This window comes from Choloepus didactylus, chromosome 8, assembly GCF_015220235.1.
Source record: "Choloepus didactylus isolate mChoDid1 chromosome 8, mChoDid1.pri, whole genome shotgun sequence".
Lineage (NCBI taxonomy): Eukaryota > Metazoa > Chordata > Mammalia > Pilosa > Megalonychidae > Choloepus > Choloepus didactylus.
Genome location: NC_051314.1, coordinates 16,605,870 through 16,627,940, shown reverse-complemented (window position 1 = coordinate 16,627,940; position 22,071 = coordinate 16,605,870). Strand labels below are relative to the sequence as shown.

General features: G+C 45.3%; 1 protein-coding gene across 1 annotated transcript; it reads right to left on the bottom strand.

Moving 5' to 3' along the window:
• Window positions 1–1,779: 1,779 nt before the first annotated feature.
• Window positions 1,780–21,787, bottom strand: C1QTNF6 (C1q and TNF related 6). The gene is made up of 4 exons (XM_037847951.1): window positions 21,660–21,787; window positions 18,938–19,196; window positions 3,600–4,205; window positions 1,780–3,025 (listed from the first exon to the last, which is right to left on the bottom strand). Exons 2-3 carry the CDS (start codon window positions 19,188–19,190, stop codon window positions 3,658–3,660), a joined length of 801 nt encoding a protein of 266 aa, XP_037703879.1. The 5' UTR covers window positions 19,191–19,196; window positions 21,660–21,787; the 3' UTR covers window positions 1,780–3,025; window positions 3,600–3,657.
• Window positions 21,788–22,071: the final 284 nt, after the last annotated feature.

The window sequence follows — 22,071 nt, the reverse complement described above, 5'->3', positions numbered from 1 at the left end:
CCAGAGAGGGGAAGGTGTTTGCCCCAGGCCATCCAACAAAGTGATGGCAACGTGGAGCTGAGGTCCCCTGTCTGGGCTATTTCCAATTTCATGGGGCTGCTTCTCCTGCTGGCCCTCCTCTCCCTGCCCTTCCCTGGTGCCTGACATTTCAGGGGGAAACGCAATGGCAGGGACTGCCTCGGGTTGGGGAGGTAGATGCATCTCATCAGGTCTCTGGAGGGCACCATTTGGCAGCAGGCTTGGAAACAGACACTGTTTCCCAGGGCTCTTGCTCAGCACTCAACAAGAATCTGCCTGTTGAGAAAATCTTTATCACAAAGATTTAGTGGTCCTTACCACCCAGTGGGGCTATGCCACCAAGTCAAGAACTGGGGAAAACCAGCCAAGCTAGTCAAAGGGCCACCTCTGAACCAAGGATGGGAGAAGTGTTCACAGCAGATCGGATGGGACAGTGGAGGGGCTGCTGAATTAACATGGCCTGGAAATGTCTGGTGACTTTGGCCTTGGTTTGCAAAGAGCGATCTTCAGTCCTCCTACACGTTCTTGGCGAGACGTTTCAATGGCTTTGCTGCCTCAGTAATGAGCAAATTGCCCGTCCTTGCAATGTGCACAATAAAAGTCTCCTGCTTGGCACTCGGGGCAACCTTTGCCACCAGGACCAGAACTAGGACACTGGTTCAGCTGATAATGTATGACCAGAGCATGGGCCAAAAGCATCCTGTGAGATCTCTCCCTCTGGGCATCCTCTGACAATGTTCGGGGCCTCGTCTGTTAAGAGCTGCAAGGTGGACAGATATTGCAGGGAATCTTTCTTCAGTACACACGTGGGCTCCAGGTAAAAAGTTCCTGCACACAGAACCCTGGGAGTGGGCCCTAAATATTCCCATCCTCCTCACTGGGCCTGTTTCTATTGCTGTCTGGGCAGGCAGCCGGACTACTCAGAATTCTGGGACAATAATGGTGGGTTCATCCTTTCTAGCGTGTTTCTTCCATGTGATGCTTGGAAAGTCACCAAAGCTCAACAATAACAGCAACGCCCTGCAGCAGAGGGGGCTCCATACAGTCAGTAAGGGAATCCACCATGGCTAACTACTAATGTATTTATGTAAGTGGCCCCGTGCTAGTTTAGAAAGGCAGAACCCATCAACTTAATTAAGATATTCCATTGTAAACTGTAGTATGTTTTCCTCTGGAGGATATCCAGCAGTTCTCTTGTAAATAGTAAATACAAAACACTAGACAGAATCTCCAAGCGAGAGACTGTGGCTTGTTCACACTTCTGAGTACCAAGCTAGAAGGTAAACTCTGAGTCCTCTCCACGGGTGGTGGATGGGGCTCCCTGCTGTAACCTCCGTGCCTAGTGGGGTACCCGGCACACAGTAGGTCACCACGGATGCTGGTTCAAGGGATGCATGGGGCTCAGCATCCAGCCTCTCCTCTGGTCCTTTGGCTACTCCATGAGGTAGGTATGACCATTCTTACCATTTTACAGACAAGGAAACTGAGGCCCAGGGAGATGCGGCACTATCCTGAGGTCATAGCCAGGAGATGGCACAGCAGCTTCTGAGTTGGTTCCACTAACTCCAAGCTGCACCAACAGCCTGAATGACCAAGGGAGGTGTCACTTGTGGGTGGGGCCCATGTGGAGTGGAGCCCTGGGATGCCCCCAGTCTCTCTGGATCCAGACCCCAGGCCCATCCCTGCAAGACCAAGCAGAAGCAAGAGCCAGTGCCCTCTCACAGTGGACAAAGGTTGCAGAACAGAAAAAACCAGCCTGAATTGCCAAGAAAACACAGTAACCTTTAATCACGCTAGAAAAGCAGGGCAGGGGGGCAGGGGGTCGGGGCTATGCTGGTGTGGTTTTTGTAGTACTGGCCTTTGCGGCACTTAGGTCCTGACCCCACGTAGCCGTGGTTCCCTTGGCTGTGAGCACCAGAGACAACCACCTGGGGCCACCTCAGCCCCAGAGCCTGTGTGAGCACCAATGAGTGGAGGCCACCTCCCTCTGGGGAGAAGGTCAGGCTGCCTGGAGTGGGGGCAGAGGAAGGCTGGAGGGCCACCAGGCCACCCAACACCACCCCCCTCCTTCCTCATTCCAGGATCCACCTGCCACCTTGGCCTGAGATTCCTTGGAGAGATGATGGGCTATAGCCCCTTTTCTCCACTAGGATTCAGGAAGATTGGGGGAAGGGCAAGGGGCCTCTCCCAGCATCTCTGTTGACAACGTGGCTCAGAGGAGGGACCCCCGACTGGCTTGGACTGTTGCTCACTTCAGTTCCCCAGACCTGCTGGGGGGTCCGAAGACTGGTGCCTTCCGTCCTGGCCCACAACCCAGCGGCCTTTAAGGGCAGCACCAGGCCGGAGGCGGGCTCTGCCAGGCGGAAGTTCCCACCAGGGCCATAGCACCGTGATAAAGCCGGGAGAGTCAGGGGGGCACTAGGATAGCAAGACGGACCGAGGAGTGTCAGAGAGCACCTGGGGACAGATGTCTGTGTCTGACATCAGCTGTGAGTTCTGGGAGAACCGAGGCTCAGGTGCCTTGGACAGGAGGGGCTGGCAAGGCCCCGAGAGAGCCCAGGGAGGGGCAGGGATGGAGATCTGGGGAGGAGGGGAGGAGTCCTCACAGGTTACCATGATGCCTGTGAGGGAGCTAGGATGCTGGCTCTATTTCCTGGGGACCTCTTCACCCCCAAATGACCCAACCCCCTGGGCCCTCTCCTCACAGACTCCTTGACCTCATCAAGACCCCTCTGTGATGGGCACTAGGTAAGAGAGGGGAGAAGGGACCCAAACCTCCCACCCCACTACAACCCTGTTCCACCAGCCTTGGAGAGGGGAGGGTGAAGAGAACCCCACGAAGCCTGAATAACCAAAACACAGGCCTGTGTTAAGCCACTGGACACAGGTCCAGTTTGATGAGAGCCTCATGCATTTCTCTGGTCCTGGTTCAAGCTTCTGTACCCATCGGTCTCCCTCTGCAACTGAGGGCAGGACTGTGTCTGCTTCACCTTGGCTTTCCCAGGGCCTGGAACAGAGTGGGTGCTCAGTGAGTGTTTGATGAGTGAATAAATGAATGGTGGCTGCAGAGGTAGGGGGTGAAGATGAGGGTGAGAGAGAAAGGGGGAAGGGAAAGAATAGAAGGGGGGGAGTCCTAGAGTAATGAGAGCCTTCAAGGATGTTGGGAGGATTCTAGAATGTTTAGAGTATTCAAATGTTGGGAAAGTTCTAGAACTTTGTTACCCAAGTGTGGTCCACAGACCAGAAGCATCAGCATCATCCAGGAACTTGTTAGAAATGCAGAATCCTGCTGAATCAGAATCTGCATTTTAACAAGATCCCCAAGGGCATCATATCCACATTCAAATTTGAGTATAAAATGTTGGGAAAGTTCTAGAATATTTAGGTTAGAAGGCTCCTTAAAATATGTCCAAGAGAGGAGAGAGGCAGAAGCAGACTGGAAGGGATGATGGAGACTCTAGGAAAGGAGAGGAGGCCTATTGAGAAGGTCAGGTCCTTGGGGAACTCCTGCCCTCCCCTCTTTACAGAGGTGCAGACTGAGACCCCACAGGGGGCAGGACCTGCCCTAGGCCACCCAGCACCTGAGCTGTCCAGCTGGGAGACGAGTCCCCGGAAGGGGGTGGGTGCCCCGAGGGGCACTCAGTCGTCCTCGGGCTTGATGAGGTGGCCGCTGAAGGTGATGTAGGTGTCTACGTCATCACTGTAGATGGCGTTCTCCCGCTCGCGCTTGAAGAGCCGCACCCAGACGCGGTCGCCGGGCGCCAGCGCCAGCATCACGCTCTGGCTCTGCATGATGCTGCGGTCGCTGGGCTGCGCGTACAGGATAACAGCCGCCTCCTCGTTGTGCATGACGTGCACGTAGGTCTCCTTGAAGTTCCAGCTGTGCACGTTGAGGCTGAAGAAGTAGAGACCACGCAGGGGGGCGGCGAAGTGGCCGGCGGCCATGTCAAAGTGCCCGTCCGGGTTCACGAAGACTGTGTCGAAGAACAGCGGCTGGAAGCCCTCACTGCTGTGCAGGGCTGTCTTGCGGCCCACTGAGAAGGCAGAGAAGTGCTTCTGGCATGGGGCCCCGGGGCTGCCCACCTGCCCCTTGGCACCCTTGGTGCCCTGCGAGCCACGGTCTCCCCGGGGACCCTCCTTGCCCAGCTTCCCTGGTGTGCCCAGTGGACCTCGGTCTCCCTTGTCACCTGTGGGAACAAGAAGGGGAGAAGTCAGGGTGGGCACCCAGACCACCTTCAAGGAGTACTTGCCCTCATTTCAGAAGGCTCTGCCCCTGCCCAGGCCCAGAGAAGAGACCATCAGTTATTGAGCACCAACTGCATGCCAGTGTGCCGGATTGTATTATATTATGTCCCCCAGAAAAAGCCATGTTCTTTGATGCAGTCTTGTGGGGGCAGATTGATTAATCTTTTTGATTAGGGTGTGCCCTCCTGACTAGATGTTTCCATGGAGATGTGACCCACCCAACTGTGGGTAATACCTTTGATTAGATTATATCCATGGAGATATGAGCCCTGCCCACTCAGGGTGGGTCTTGATTTAATCACTGGATTCCTATAAAAGAGCTCAAAGCAGATGAGAGTGATGTTTTGGAGAGCATTTGAGAGAGACTTTTTGGAGATGGCCACTGAAAACAGACTTTTGCTGACACTTTGGAGATGCTAGCCCAGTGTTTGCTTCGGAGAAGCTAAAAAAGGGCAAAATACCCCAAGAGCAATATTTTGAAGAACACACAGGAGCTGAGAGAGGAGCTGGAACACAAGCCAGGATCAGCAGATGCCAGCCACGTGCCTTCCCATCTATCTGAGATTCTCCAGATGCCATTGGCCTTCCTTCACGGAAGGTATACTCATGTTGATGCCTTAATTTGGACATTTTCATGGCCTTCCAACTGTGAATTTGTAACCAAATAAACCCCCTTTATAAAAGCCAGTCCATTTCTGGTATTTTGCATAATGGCAGCATTAGCAAACCAGAACACTGGGCTTGGCCTCCTGCATGACCCTCTGAAGAAGACACCATGACCATCTTTACTTCCCACCGGAGAACACTGAGGCTCAGGAAGGTTAAGTGACTTGGCCAGGGTCACACAGCTCAGGAGCAGAAGAGGCAGGATTTGAAATGCAGTCTGTCTCCAGATGTAACTTGTTTCCCTCCCTGACAGTGAAGGTCTGACTGTGTTCTCTGGGAGGCCAGGCCCAGGTCCTCATCTGGGAGTCACTGCACCCAGCCAGGGCAGGGTGGGGAAGTGGGGGGATGACAGGATGTACTTTTGCATCTCTAATCCAGAGAAAGAAACAAGAAAAATACCATTACCCTCCTGGAGGGAAAAGCCCAGTTAAGAGCCAGGCGGCCTTGGGTGGCATCATGGCCCAGCTCTGCGGCCTGGGGCATTCCGTGGTTAGGACCTTGGTTTCCTATCTGTACCAGGAAGAAGACCTGCCCACCTTGTGAGCCCTCAACAAAATGGCCTATGGGCAAGCGCTTAGCAAATTCTGCAAATATGAGACCAGACAGTTGACCTAGGGCTGCCCGGCCCAGCCCCCTTCTGCCTGTACTGGGCTGCTCTGGAACACAAGAAGAGCAGGTGTCCACAACATCTTGAGGGGGTGTGATCCCAGGTATTTCCTGAATCACACCATTAGCCACATCCCTTTGAGTGTTTCCCTGAGGTCCTCTGTGGCCGTGGCAGTGCTGGGGGGAAGGAGGGGGTCCACAGCTCCTTGGAGGGCTGACTTTATGGCCTCACTGGAGAACTACCCCATCATGTGCATCGCACTTTACAGCTTGCAGAGCACTTGCTGTACCCCAGCCCTGAGGGTGGGTTGAAGGGCGGCTGTAAGGAGGGGGTTGTCTTCTCCTTTTTCACAAATGACAGGGACAGACCAGCCTGACCCACACACAAGGGATCTGAAGAGCTGGGGCTGGGACCCAGGACTCCTGAGGCCCAGCCCCAGGTTCCTTCTGCCACAGCAGCCTGTGCACCCTCCCCAGCAGGCAGACAAGCCTGGCCCAGGAGCCAGTGACCTCAGTTTTTTTTGGAGGGAATATATTTGTGGGGACCCCACACAAAAGGCTAAGTCTGCCTTGGGGAAGCTGGGATATATGAGGTGCTGGGGAAAGGGGGGTGGAGGCAGGAAGGGCGCATCTCAGAAACCAGCTAACGGATGGCCATGTGGGGGAGTAGCCTTGGGACCTCAGGGACAAAGCCTGGCCCTGCCCCTAACAGCTGTGCGACCCCAAGAGAGCTCCTCCCCACTTACAGATTCCCCAGGTGCAAAGTGGGAGGAACCATGAAACATCCACCTGGCGAGGCTGTTGAGAGCAAGCCCTGAGATTAAGGATGTCCCAGCCCCGGACACAGAGTAACATGGTCCATGGCTGAGTTTAGATGGCAGAAGCCAGCTCTCATCTGGGCAGCCGAGTTGCCCCCTTCGTAGGTCTCCCTGCTTCTGCTTTTGCCCCGTCTATTCTCCACGTGATACCAGAGGAATCCATTGGGAACCTAAGTTAAATCAGGTTCCACCTCTGCTCAAAACCCTCCCCAGCTCCCCGGCTTCCTCTTAGTAGATTTAGTCCTGGCAGTGGCTGATGAGTCCAAGCACCATCTGAAACCTGCTCCGACGCTGACCTCAGCTCCTCCCACTGCCCCCTGCTCCTTAAATCCCCCAGGCCTCTCCTGCACTGTGCGTCTGCCTGGAAAGTGCTCCCGCCTCCCATTTAGCCACGTGGCTCACTCCCTCACCTCCTTTCAGTCTTTGCTCGAATCTCACCTTCTCACTGAGACCTCCACCAACCACCCCATTTACCATGCAACTGTCCCCCAAACCTGCACTCCCAGTGCCACTCACCCTGCTCTACATTTGTTTTAAACTTTTTATTGTGGTAAAATATACATAACATAAAAATCATTTTAACCATTTTTAAGTTTATAATTCTGTGACATTAGTACATTGACAATATTGTATAATTTTCACCACTATTTCCAGATTATTTTCATCATTCCAAACAGAAATGCAACTTGTACCCATTAAGAAATAACTCCTTGCACTCCTGGTAACCACTCTTTTGCTTCCAGTCTCTATGACTTTGCTTACTCTAAGTATTTCATGTAAGAGAAATAAAAATATTTGTTCTTTTGCATATGGGTTTATTTCATTCAACATAATGCTTGCAAGATTCATCTGTGTCACATGTATCAGCACCTCATTTCTTTTTACAGTTGGATAATATTCCATTGTGTGGATATACCACATTTTGTTTATCCATTTATCTGTTGGTGGACACTTGGGTTGCTCCCATCTTTTAGCAATTGCGAATAATGCTGCTATGAACATCAGTGTGCAAATATCTGATTGAGTCTCTGTTTTTAATTATTTTGAATAGATACCTAGAAGTGGAATTGCCAGATCATATGGTAATTCTGTATTTAACTTTCTAAGGAAGTGCCAAACTGTTTTCCATGCAACTGCACTGTGTCAGTTTGAATGCATTCTGTCCCCCAAAACACCATTATCTTTGATGCAATCTTGTGTGGGCAGACATAGTAGTGTTGATTAGATAGTAATTCTTTAATTTAGTGTTTCCATGGAGATGTGACTCACCCAACTGTGGGTGATAACTCTGACTGGATAATTTCCATGGAGGTGTGGCCCTGCCCATTCAGTGTGGGACTTGATTAGTTTACTAGAGCACTATATAAGCTCAGACAAAAGGAGCGAGCTTGCTACAGCCAAAAGGGACACTTTGAAGAATGCACAGGCGCTGAGAGAGGAGCTGCAGCTTACAGAGCAACATTTGGAGATGGCCTTTGAAAGCAGACTTTTGCTTCTGAGAAGCTAAGAGAGGATAAACACCCTAAGAGCAACTGAGAGTGACATTTTTGAGGAGCTGCAAGTGAGAGAGGAACATCCTGGAAGAAAGCACTCTGGAGCAGACAGCAGCCACATGCCTTCCCCACTAACAGTGGTTTTCCAGACACCATTGGCCATCCTCCAGTAAAGGTACCCCATTGTTGATGACTTGCTTCAGACACTTTATGGCCTTAAGACTGTAACTTTGTAACCAAATAAACCCCCTTTATAAAAGCCAATCCATTTCTGGTATTTTGTATAATGGCAGCATTAGCAAACTGGAACATGCACCATTTTATATCCCCACCAACAATGAATGAGTGTTCCTATTTTCTGCATCCTCAACAACACTAGTTAAATTCTGTTTTTGAAATAATAGTCATCCTAGTGGGTGTGAAATGGTATCTCATTAGAGTTTTGATTTGCATTTCCCTAATGGCTAATGATGCTGAGAATCTTTTCATATACTTATTGGCCATTTGTATTTCTTCTTTTGGAGAAATAGCTATACAAATCTTTTGCCCATTTTTAGTTGGGTTCTTTGTCTTTTTGTTGTTGCATTATAAAATTCCTAAATATTTTGAATGTTAAACCCTTATCAGATATATGTGTTCCAATTATTTTATCCAATTCTGTAGGCTGTCTTTTCACTATCTTGATAATATCCTTTGATGCACAAAAGTTTTTAATTTTGATGAAGCCCAATTTTTCTGTTTTTTTCTTTTGTTGCTTGTGCTATGGGTATAAAATCTGAAGAATACATAGTTTAATACAAGGTACTAAAGATATTCTATTATGTTTTCTTGTAAGACTTTTATGCTATTAGCTGTTATATTTAGGCCATTGATTCATTTCAGATATGGTGAAAGGCAGGGGTCCAAATTCAATCTTTTGCATATCAATGTTCAGTTTTACAAGTACCATTTGTTAAAAATACTTGTCTTTCCTCATTGAATGGACATGGTACCCTAATCAAAAATCAACTGGGCATGGCAAGATGGTGACATAGAAAGGTGTGGAATTTAGTTAATCCTCTAGAACAACTAGTAAATAGCCAGGAACAACTAGGAAATAGTCTGGAACAACTATTGGGGACATCCATGACCAGACAACATCATACACCAGTCAGGAATGGGTGGAATGACTGTGTTCGCAGCATTGAACTGTAAGTAAAGTTCCCCAAACTGTGGAGCTGGCACTCCTCCCCCACTAGCAAGGCAGGCTGAGTTTCAAAACTTTGTTGTGGGAAAAAGAAGCAGCCCCTGCTGGAAGCAAGGGAATGTAGCTCACCCAAGCTCCAACTGAAGTTTTAATTAACAAATCTGGACTACTGAATACATGCTCTGAGCACAAATAAACCCGGAGCAAGCAGGAAAGGAACCCGGAGGTTTATCCTGACAGAGAGGTGGCAGGGCTGACAGAAAACAAACAAACAAACAAACAAACAAACAAAAAAACCCTAATAAATAAAAACAGAGGCTTTTGGAGTCAACTGAGTTCAGAATACTGGAAAAGGGATGTGTCCCAAGAAAAGGAGCACAAAGAACCAGGTACCAACTCCAGTTTTTGCCTGGTGAACTAGAGGACTGGGGACTAGCTTTGAAAAGGGGACTTCTTGCTTTTTTCTCTTTGTTTTTTTGTCTCTCATTCTAAGTAGCTTATTAGAGAAAGCCTCAGGCAGTTTCCGTTGTCAGCACTGACTCAAGCAAGGGTGGAGTTAAGATAGTCAGAGAGTCAAAAGAAAAACTCAAGTGTAGGAGACAATTCCCTAAAGGGCTTATCTTCCCTAAGAAAAGGAGGGGGCAGGGCCCAGATCAAGTGGCAGCCCTCCCTCAGAGAACTCAGACCCCAGGGCCTGGGATGGGGGAAACAGAAACAGCCTAGGCTTGGCTTCTGACACCCTCAGTTTCCAGCCAAGACAGGGCCCAGTAAGAATTAAATATACTGCACCTCTTTACACCAGTGGGGAGCTGCGGGCTTACACATGCCACCTGCTGGGCAGGATAGGAAAAGCATGGAGTCTTGAGGCCTCTTGGGAAAGTGTGACAATCTTCTGGGTCTCACCCTTAGGGGAAACTGATACTGAAGACAGTCTCCTCCTGAGACCTGGGCACCTCTGGTCTAAGAAAATCTCTGGGTAATCAAGGAAGCCCAATGCCTAGACAACAAAAAATTACAAATCACACTAGAAAAAAATGAAGATATGGCCCAGTCAAAGGAACAAACTTACACTTCAACTGAGATACAGGAATTGAAACAACTAATTATTAATCAAACAAATCTCCTAAATCAATTCAAAAATCAAATAAATGAGTTGAGGGACAATATGGCAAAAGAGATGAAGAATATAAAGAAGACATTGGAAAAACATAAGGAAGAACTCAAAATTTGAAAAAAACAATTGGCAGAACTTATAGGAATGAAAGGCACAATAGAAGAAATGAAAAACACAATGAAGACATACAACAGCAGATTTGAGAAGGCAAAAGAAAGGATTCATGAACTGGAGGACAGAACAGCTGAAATTCTACACACAAATGAACAGATCAGGAAAAGAATGGAAAAATACGAGCAGGCTCTCAGGGAACTGAATGACAACATGAAGTGCACAAATATACATGTCATGTTATCCAAGAAGAGAAGAGGAGGGAAAACGGAGGAAATAAATACTGAAAATTTCTCAACTGTTATGGAAGACACAAAATTACAGATCCAAGAAGCTCTGCATACCCCAAACAGAATAAATTCAAGTAGACAACACCAAGACACTTAATAATCAGATTATCAAATGTCAAAGACAAAGAATTCTGAAAGCAGCAAAAGAAAAGTGATCCATCACATACAAAGGAAGCTCGATAAGACTATGTGTGGATTTATCAGTAGAAACTATGGAGGCAAGAAGGCAATGGTATGATATATTTAAGATACTGAAAGAGAAAAACTGCCAACCAAGAATTCTATGTCTGGCAAAACTGTCCTTCAAAAATGAGGAAGAGTTTAAAATATTTTCAGACAAACAGACACTGAGAGAGTTTGTGAACAAGATACTTGCTCTACAAGAAAAAACTAAAGGGAACACTATAGGCAGATAGGAAAAGACAGAAGAGAGAGGTTTGGAGACGACTGTAGAAATGAAGATTATCAGTAAGGGTAAAAAGAGAGAGAGCAGGAAAAAATAAAAATAAAATAAGATATGACATATAAAATCCAAAAGACAAAATGGTAGACCATAGACATTATGTTGAGTGAAATTAGCCAAAAACAAAAGTACGGATACTGGATGGTCTCACTAATATGGACTAACATTGATGAGCAAAATTTGATAGTTAAGAACACGGGTTATTAGGAGATAGAAGGAGGTAAGAGATCGAGCATTTGATGCTGAAGGAGTACAGAAGGTTCAACAGGATTGATTGTATAGATCCAGAAATGGAATGGATAGCATAGTAGTGTGCAATGGTAACACAATATTGTAAGTACTCTGAACAAAGATGAATGTGAGTACAGTTGAAAGAGGAAGGCTAAGGACAGCTATGACACCAGAAGGAAAGATAGAAGATAAAGACTTGGACTGTATAACAGCTAAACCTAGAGTGGTCAGTGATGGTGATTAAACATACAAATATAAGGATGTTTCTAATGAGGGAGAACAAATGAATGTTAACATTGCAAGATGTTGAAAATTAGACGGTATTGGGGAAAAAAATACAGTCAATGCAAACTAGAGTCTATAGTTAACGGTAACATTGTAAGATGCTTCCATTAATTGTAACAAAGGCAATAGGTGAAGTGTGGTATATACAATGGCATACCAAGCAGCGGCAAGAAGAAATGAAGTTGTGCGGTATGCACCTAGGTGAATGGACATTGAGGACAGTATATTGAGTGAAATAAGCCAGAATTGACAATATAAACATTATAATGCCTCACTAATATGGACACTATAATGCGCAGACTCTGAGAATTGAATTCTGAGAGCATAGGTTATCAGGGGAAGGTTTATGGTAAAGGTTCCTAGATTATAAGCTCCTACGGCAGTCACATCTATTCATGAGTTGTAATGGTTGTCTGAAAATTCTGAGATGCTGAGCTGGATGTTCCCTGTAACTTTGGGTATCTGTGTGATGTGTGAGACTCAGAGCCAGAGTTCGGCAGCTATGAATGTCTGCATTACCCCATACAACAAATGTTTAAAAAGCTGAAAAAGAGATCAGACTTCAATTAGAGACATGAATGAAATGGATTTGATTAGAACTAAGGTAAACCATACTAAAGGGAAAAGGATGATATTGACTGTGTTTTAAAACCTCAACTTCTGTGTCAGACCAAAGGAAGGGATGTTTATTTGATGGAAAATCTATGCTTTTTGTAGCATGCTATATAATTTAACTTGTATGGTCAGTTTATTCAAACACTGTAATTACATGGAACCTTGAATATTGGGTGAGATCTGGTTGGTTTGTACACATTAGCATGAAACCCTGATACATCCCAGAGTAATTTGGGCAGAGAATAAAAAACATTTGTAAGGCCCCTTTGAGGGTCTGGGGTAAAATGTGGAAATATTAAACTTTCCCACCTGGGGAATTCCTGATATTCTCGCAAGCACTGGGGACCACCATTGTAGTAGGCCAAATCACTGATCTTGGGACTTGCCCTTGTGGAGCTTGTTACTGCAAAGGAGAGGCTAAGCCTACTTATAATGGTGCCTAAGAGTCTCCCCCAGAGAACATCTTTTGTTGATCAGATGTGGTCTGTCTTTTCTAGACCCACCTGGCCGGTGAACTCACTACCCTCCTACATGGGACATGAATCCCAGGAGTGTAAATCTCTCTGACAATGAGGGACATGACTCCTGGGGATGAGCCTGGACCCGGCATCACGGGATTGAGAAAAACTTCCTGACCAAAAGTGGAGAGAGAAATTAAACAAAATAAAGTTTCAGTGGCTGAGAGATCTCAAATGGAGTTGAGAGGTCATTCTGGAGGTTATTCTTATGCATTATATAGATGTCTCTTTTTAGTTTTTAGTGTACTAGAATAGCTAGAAGGAAATACCTGAAACTGTTGAACTGCAATCCAGTATCCTTGATTCTTGGACAATCTTGTAACTATCGAGCCTACATGGTGTGACTGTGTGATTGTGAAAACCTTGTGGCTCCCACTCCCTTTATACAGTGTATGGATAAATAAGTAGAAAAAAGGGGAACAAAAAGTAAATGAATAATAGGCGGGGACGGGGGGAGTATGAGATCTTTTGGGTGTTGTTTTTTACTTTTATTTTTATTTTATTCTTATTCTTATTTTTTGGAGTAATGAAAATGTTCAAAAAAATTGATTGTGGTGATAAACACAACTATATAATGATACTGTGAACAACTAATTGTACACTTTGGATGATTGTATGGTGTGTGAATATATCTCAATAAAATTGCATTAAAAAAATCAACTGGCCATAGATGTGTGGGATTATTTCTGGACTCTCAATTCTATTCCATTGGTCTACATATCTATCCTAATCCAGTACCACACTGTTTTGATCACTGTAGCTTTGTAGTAAGTTTTGAAATCAGGAAGTGTGAACCTCCAAATTTGTTCTTTTTCAAGATTGTTTTGGCTTTGGGGATCCCCTTACAACTTCATATGAATTTGGGATTCAGTTTTTTGATTTCTGCGAAAACAACTGCTGGAATTTTGATAGGGATTACATTGAATTTGTAGATTGCTTTATGTAGTATCAGCATCTTAACAATATTAAGTCTTCCAATCTACAAACACAAGATGTCTTTCCATTTACTAGGTCTTTTTTAATTTCTTTCAGAAGTGCTGTAGTTTTCACCTCCTTGGTTAAATTCCTAGGGATTTTTTTTTCTATGCTAGTGTAAATGATATTGTTAACTTAATTTCCTTTTCAGAAAAAATTAAATAAATTACTGGTGTTTAGAAAGCAACTGATTTTTGCATGCATGTCTTGTCCCCTGTAACTTTGCTGACTGTGTTTGTTAGTTCTAGTACCTTTCTTCTGAATTCTTTGAGATTTTCAATATATAGGATCATGTCATCTCCAAATAGGGATAGTTTTACTTCTTCCTTTCCAATTTGGATGACTTTTCTTTTTCTTGTCTGATTGCTCTGACTAGAACCCCAGTACAATGTTGAATAGCAGTGTGGACAGTGGGCATCCTTGTCTTGTTCTTGATCTTAGGGGGAAAGCTTTCAGTCTTAAGCCATTTAATATGATGTTTGGTGGGGGGTTTTCACAAATGCCCTTTATCATGTTGAAAAAGTTCCCCTCTGTTCTTAGTTTTATGAGTGTTTTTATCATGAAATGATGTAGGATTTTGTCAAATGCCTTCTCTGCATCAATTGATATGATCATATGGAGTTTTCCCCCTTCAATCTATTAATGTGTTGTATTACATTTATTTATTTTCTTATGTTGAACTATCCTTGCATTCCTAGAACAACTTCCACTTGGTCATAGTGTTTAATCCTTTCAGTATACTGTTGGATTCAGTCTGCCAGTAATCGGGGGGCAGGGGGGGGGGAATCTATACTCATTAGGGATAATTATCTGTAATTTTCTTTTCTTGTGCTGCCTTTATCTGGCTTTGGTGTCAGAGTAATGCTAGCCTCATAGGATAAGTTAGGAAGTGTTCCTTCCTCTTATATTTTTTGGAAGAGTCTGAGAAGGACTGGTTTTAATTCTTCTTTAAGTGTTTGCTAGAATTCAGTAGTGAAACTATCTGGTCCTGGATTTTTCTTTGTTGGGAAGTTTTAGATTATTGATTCAATCTCTTTACTTGTTATAAGTCTATGAGATTTTCTATTTCATCTTGTGTAGCATAGGTAATTTGCATGTGTCTACATGTTTGTCCATTTCATCTAGGTTTTCTAATTTGCTATGTAATTATTCATAATACCCTTTTATAATCCTCTTTATTTTAGTAGTAATGCCCCCACTTTTACATCTGTTAGTTATTTGTGTTCCCTCTATTTTTTTCTTTGTTATTCTGGCTAAAGGCTTGTCAGTTTTGTTGATCTTTTTTTAAAAACCAACTTTTGGTTTTGTCGACTCCCTCTGTGTTTCTATTCTCTATTTCATTTATCTTTGCTGTAACCTTTACTATTTCCTTCTTTCTGCTAACTGTGGATTTAGTTTGCTCTCTTATAATAGTTCCTTTGAGTGTGAAGTTAAGTTACTGATTTGTGGTCTTTCTTCTTTTTTTAATGCAGGCATTTAGTGATATAAATTTCCCTCTGAGCATGCCTTCACTGCATATGAGTTTTGCTATGTTGTGTTTTTGTTTTCATTCATCCTTAAGTATTTTCTAATTTCCCCCTGATTCTTTCGTTTGTTTGTTTGATCCACTGGTTATTTAATTGTGTGTTGTTTAATTTCCACATTTTAGTAAATTTTCCAGGTTTCTTTCAATTATTGATATCTAACCTCATTCCATTGTGGTCAAAGAAGTTACTTTATATGATATCAATATTTATAAATTTATAAAGACTTGATTTGTGGCCTAATATATGGTATATCCTGGAGAATAATTCATGTGCACTTGAGAAGAATGTGTATTTTGCTGTTGCTGGGTAGAGTTCTATATATGTCCATCAAGTCTAATTGGTTTATGGTATTATTCAAGTCCTCTGTTTCCTTATTGATCTTCTGTTTAGATACTCTACCAATTATTGAGAGTGTTGCATTGAAGTATCCAACTAATATTGTAGAAATATCAATTTCTCCCTTCAATTCTGCCAATTTTTCCTCCATATATTTTGCATATGTGTTTATATTTGCTATATCTTATTGTTGCATTGACCCTTTCATTGATATATAATGTCCTCCTTCGAATCTTGTAACCTACTTTGCTTAAAGTCTATTTTGTCTCACAATAATATAGTTGCTCTAGCTCTCTTTTTATTACTATTTGCAGGGAATATCTTCATCTGTCCCTTTACCTTCAACCTCTTTGGTCTTTAGATCTGAAGTGATAATGGATAACACAGAGAAGAATGATATTTTTTCATTCAATCTGTCAATCTCTGCCTTTTAATAGGAGAGTTTAATCCATTTACATTTAAGGTAATAACTGATAAGGAAAGACTTACTTCTGCCATTTAGCTATTGTTTTCTATATGGCTCGCATGTGTTTTTTTTTCCCTCAACTACTGTATTAATGCCTTTTTTGTAGTATACCATTCTGATACCCTTCTCTCCTTTTCTCTATGTTTTAAAGTTATTTTCTTAGTGGTTGCCTTTGTAATTACAATTAATATCTCAGATTACCTCTCTATACATTGCATGCCCTTTAACATAATTTTAATTATTATCTTACACATTTACCTTTTAAGTTATATGGGAGTGGGGGGAAGCAGTTGCAAACCAAAAGTACAACAATACAGAATTTTATGTTTACCTATGTAGTTAACTTTACTAATATTCTTCATTTCTTCTTATGGCTGCAAGTTACTGTCTAGTGTCCTTTTATTTCAGCCTGAAGGACTACCTTTAGCATTTTTTATAGGGCAGATCTTCTAGTAACAAACTCCTTCAGCTTTATGTTATCTGTAAAAGTCTTAATTTCTCCTTCATTTCTGAGGGATAATTGTGCTGGATATAAGAATTCTTGGTTGACAGATTTTTCTCTTTAAGAACAATATGTGATCCTACTGTCATGGCCCCTGTGGTTTCTGATGAGAAACCCACTGCTAGTCCTATTGAGGATCCCTTGTACGTGACATGACAAGGTGCTTCTCTCTTTCTGCTTTCAAAATTCTCTCTCTGTCTTTGGATTTTGACATTTTCACTATAATGTGTCCTGGTTTAGATCTCTTTGAGTCTGTCCTTCTTGAAAGTTACGGAGATTCCTGAATGTGTATTTCATATCTTTCAACAGACTTGGGAAGTTTTTGGGTTATTATTTCCTCAAATATTTTTTCCTTCCTCTTTCTCTCCGTCTTGTCCTTCTGGGTCTTCAATGATGTATAGGTGGTATGCTTGATGATGTCCCATAGGCCTTTCAGGTTCTGTTCATTTTTCTTTATTCCTTTGTCTTTCTCCTCCTCACACTGGTTTATTTTAATGGTCTTTTCTCAAGTTCACTGATCCCTTCTGCTGCCTGCTCAAATCTGTCACTGAATCTCTGCAGTAAGTTTTTTGTTTCAATTATTTCAATTATTCAATTATTGTTGCTCTTTATTTTGTTTAGAAAATGTTTTGCTTATTTCCTGTAGTTCTTTGTCTATGGATTCCTTGAACTCATTGGACATATTTAAGATTATAGATTTAATGTCTTTGACTAATAATTCCAATGTTTGTGCTTAGGAGTAGTTTCTGTCAAGTTCTTTTTATTTCTGTGAATGGGCCATACTTTCCTGTTTCTTAGTGTGTTTTGTAACTATTTGTTGATAACTGGGCATTCTTAGTATTATGTTGTTGCAATTCTGAAAATCTCATTCTTCCACTCCTCTGGGATTGCTGGGGTTTTTCTGGCTGAGGGCTGGAGTCATCAGTTTGTGACTATTCTAATTTGCTAGAGCTGCCATTATGCAAAGTGCTAGAAATGGATTGGCTTTTATAAAGGGGATTTATTAGGTCACAAATTTATAGTTCCAGGGCCATAAAAGTGTCCCAAACTAAGGCATCAACATGAGGATATCTTCAATGAAAGAAGGCCAATGGTGTCCAGAACACCTCTGTCAGCTGGGAAGGCACATGGCTGATGTCTGCTGGTCCTTATGCTCCTGGGTTGTGTTTCAAAATGGCTTTCTCCAAAATGTCTCTGGGCAGCTTTCTTACCTCCTCTCTCTCAGCTCCTGTGTGCTCTTGCTTTTTTCTCCCAGGGCATTTCTCTCTGAGCATCTGGGGGTTCCCTTTTAGCTTCTCTGGAGCAAACCCTGGGCTTCATCTCTTAGCATTTCCAAACTTCTTCTATCTGCATCTCTAAGTATCTCCAAGTGTCAGCATCTGTGTCAGCTCTTAGCTCTCTTAAATACTCCAGTGAACTAATCAAGCCCCACCCTGAATGGGCAGAGTCCACATCTCCATGGAAATAACATAATCAGAGTTCTCACCCACAGTTGAGTGGGTCACATCTCCATGGAAACATTCAGTCAAACATTTCTACCCAAGAAGATTGGGTTAAAAGATCATGGCTTTTCTAGGGGACGTAAGATATCCAAACCAACACAGTGACTTTTCCAAATTATTTTTGCTCTCAGATGGGGAATGAAAAAACAACAAAGAAAGAAAAAAGATGTACTGCCTCTTTTAGGACGCCTCTACCACTTTTGCCTGAGGGGGTTGAAACAATGGCTGCCTTTCCTGCTATTCCCCACCCCCAATTTAAAATAATGGATCAAAAGCAGTGATGAGAAGTCAGAGCACGTACACCCAGATTTTGGAGGACTAGGACCTTAAAGCTCACCCTGGTATCAGCAAGCTGCACCAGGAACCCAGGTTGCAGTTTCAACTGTTGTCTGTCATGGGGCAATAGGGAATGGTTGCTGCTACAGGAAGGTGAAATTCATTGAAATTTACTGCAGTTTACGAGCCTCTTCATCCAGCTCTTCCCTGGATTCTGCAAGTGTCCACTAGACCCCAGAGTTCCAAAATGGTTGATTCAGACAGTTCCTATCAGTTCAATATTTTTTTGGTGAAGGGACTGATTCGGAGTTTCTTACTCTATCTTCCCACAGACCTCCATGCTGTACCTTTTCATTTTCCATAGCATTTATCACCATCTAATATTCTATTTTATTAACTTATTTAATATACTTATTGTTCATTTCTGCCTCCGCAACTAGAATGGAAGCTCTACAGTGGGAATCTTTGTCTGGTTTGCTTACTGTTTTATTCGAGTGTTTAGAACAGCTCTGGCACATAGTAGGTGCTCATTAAATGTGTGCCTGCAAAAAAGGGTCTGAGACAGTTTTCTGTAGTGTTTTCTCCTGCTCCCTCCACCTCATCTACCCCAGCCCATGCAGAGCCCCCATGGCCACCCTGCTCTGACCAGGCCAGTCCAGTGCAGGCCCTAGGCTGGGCCGTGTGTAGGTACTTACCCTTCAGGATGGTGATGTTAATGTAGGGCCTGACCTCAGGCAGGATGTATGGGAGGGCAGACGGAGAGGCCACAACCTCATCTGCAGCATCAGCTGGGGCCAAGGAGTCCTCGGAATCACAGCACTGTCGGCAACCCCCAGGGGAGCTGGAGGCCACAGCTCCCCCAGTGGTGGGCTCCTCAGTGGGGACCCCAAACACCAAGAGAGGGAACAGGAGCACTGCCCAGTGGGGACCCAGGGCAACTGTCCCCATGGTGACCTGGAACATGGAAGAAGGGAGAGAAACTATACTTAAACTAACATCTATAACGTGCTAACGCCCAGTGTGGGTGCTGTCACCCATAGCAAGTCCACTCCTGACATAACTTGGTGAAGAATTACTGCCTCCATTTAACTTGAGAAGACCAAGTCCTTTTCAGGGAATCAAGTTCCAAAGGTTACAAAGCAGACATGTGGCAGGGCAGGGCCTGGAGGCTGAGTCCTCCAGCAGCTAGGCCTTGGAGGTTTCTGCCACACATGGGCCTGGAAAGGAAGAAGCTCTCTAAAGACAGCCACAACCAAGAGGACAGGGGTCCCAGGAGGCCTTCGCTGAGGAGGGTGAGGAAGATGCTGGAGTTGCAAACAGTGAGACTAAACTGCTTTCCTACCCTCCCACCGCCCTTTGGTTTGTTTTCTTGCCATTGCCTCTGCCATCTACAGCAAGCACGGGCCACTAGGACAGCATGAGGTAGGTTTGTGGACACTTAGGACAAAGACCAAGGATTCTCTAGGGGAGGGGACACATGGCTGAGCCCATGCATGTGAGCAACCTGTTCCTGAAAAGGAGATAGGATGTTTCATTTTTTCTAGCAGACAGGAAGCAGCATCCATGAAAAAAAACATACGGGGATACTGCATGATGATGACACTATTTTATCATTAAGAAGTCAAATGTGATTGCGTTGAGTTGTGGCTGCAAGCCCTGCTAGCCTATATAGGGCCTCTGTGCATAGTGACGAAGGCACACCTCTAGATAGACAAGTTAGAAAAAAGAGAACAGTCTCTCTGGAGGAAGGCACTTAAGGCTGGCGTCTGCCCACTTCACCCTCTTTGCACCTTTGCGCTGTGAACAACCTACCCAACCCAAACTTATACAGAGGCCTTGCAGGGAAGGCTCCCGAGGGAGAGTTAATTCACTGGGAGGGGTTGTGTCAATCATCATAGACCTGCCAATAAGCTGCCACAGTGGGAAACTGGAATAAAGGGGCAGGACTAGGAGGTCTGGAAAATTCAAAAGTATCAGAGAAGTCCAAGGGTTTTCAAGGATGTATCTTTGGCCTTGGCCAAGAAGGCATCCAGAGTTCCAGGAGAGGGACACGGAAAAGCCTGGACACCAGCTGCAGGAGTCAGGCCTGGCGCTGGGCAGACAGGAAGCTGGGCAAGGAGCCTTTGAGGTGGTGGCAGCCTCTGGGGGCTGCACCAAGTTATCGTAGGATCAGAAACTCGACTTCTGAAACCAGACTGGTTTTTACACTTCTTGTGTTTCTTTATTTCCTCTTTGTTCTCCTTTAACATTTAGTACGATTCAAAAATATTTTTCTGTGGTTAATATGTGTAGAGAAGGTTAAAAAAAAAAAAAATGTTTAAATGCCAACCCTATCTCAGCTGGATGTCGCTGAACACTGGAGTAGGAGCTAGATTTTAAAGGGGCAGAAGGGCCCCCCTCCCCAGGGCTGGGTGGCAGCTGCAGGAGAAGGGGGGAAGCAGACAGTCTCTGGAGTCATTTGCCCCCTTCTCCTGAGATGACCCTACCCAAGTCAGGTTTACCCCTCTGTTCACCAAGGCAGGCCACGTCCCCAGAGGTCAGCATTCTCCCTGTCAAATTATCATCCTCATGTCCTCATCTTTTCTTTGTAAACTACACATTCCAGTGGCTTTGAGAAGGACAGAATTCCCCTTTTTTCCCCTAGCCATAGAAGTGACCTCATGGGAAAAGCTTAAGCCTGAGCTCCCAGAGCAGCTTACAAGCTGGGTGACCTCGGCTTCTCTAGTAGCTTGACTGCTCAGGGCTTCCTGCTCCTTGGCACTCACAAGGAGAAGTGTCTAACTGTAAAAGTCCCCTAATAAAAGTGTCTTCCTCCCTCCACCCAACACAGACCTCTCCCCCAGCCTGCCCGGGGCAGGAAGCAGCAGAACTTCTCCCAGGGGACTGGCCGGGTCTGGGGACATCTCTGTTCATTTCCCAACTGACTCTGGCCAGACAGGAGTCGAAAGCTCTGAGACACAGAACTGAGCCTTTGGGGGCAGGAGGCAGCTCGGCTAGTAGCAGCCTTTGGACATAACCACAGCTGTGATCCTTAATGGCCCCGGGGAGGAACCAGGTGTGGGGGACCATGCCGCTATCTGGGGTGACTTTTGGAGTCCCTGCTGCCTCCACTCCGGAGCTGGGACCACTGTAGGGGCCAGGGGGCCACGACGAGCCATCTCTGCCCAGGTAGGCCCAGCTGAGCTGAGCTGCTGTCGGTCCAGGCAGGGGCGGGCTCGGGCCAGGAGCCGCCCTGGGGCAGCCCTGAGTCACAACCCTGTCTCTGCCAGCAGCAGCGGTGGGGAGGGGAGAGTGTGGAGGGGCTGCCTGAGTCCAGAGTCAGGGAGAGAGAGAGCAGGGCCCGAGAGGAGACAAGGAGGAGGGGAGGGAGATGAGGAATGCCCAGCTCTGCCCACCCTGGGAGCTCCCATCACTCACCGGGTGTCCTGCAGCCTTGCCCAGTGGTTCACGGTCCCCGGGCCTCCGGGCCGCCTCTGGCTCCCAGGTCCATGTCTGCGGTAATAACTTGTTGCTGGTCCAGACCCCTGGGCCCAAGCAAGGAGGGAGGGAAGAGGGCGGAGGGAAGGCAGGAGGAGGGCGGAGGGAGCGGGCTTCCCATGTCCCCTCCTCCCTGCTCTCTCCTCTCCAGCCTGCAGAACTGGGAGATAAAGGGAGCCCTGGGCATTTCCTCTGCTTAACTCTTTGGTGGCCCAGTGGAGTCTTGTTGGATTCAAAGGCCTGATATAGTCGGACTGGAAGGGCATCTGAGGCCCTTGATGTGCAGACGGGGAAGCTGAGGCCCTGGAGGGGGAGGGGCAGGAGACCCTAAAGTTGCTCAGCAAGGAAGAGG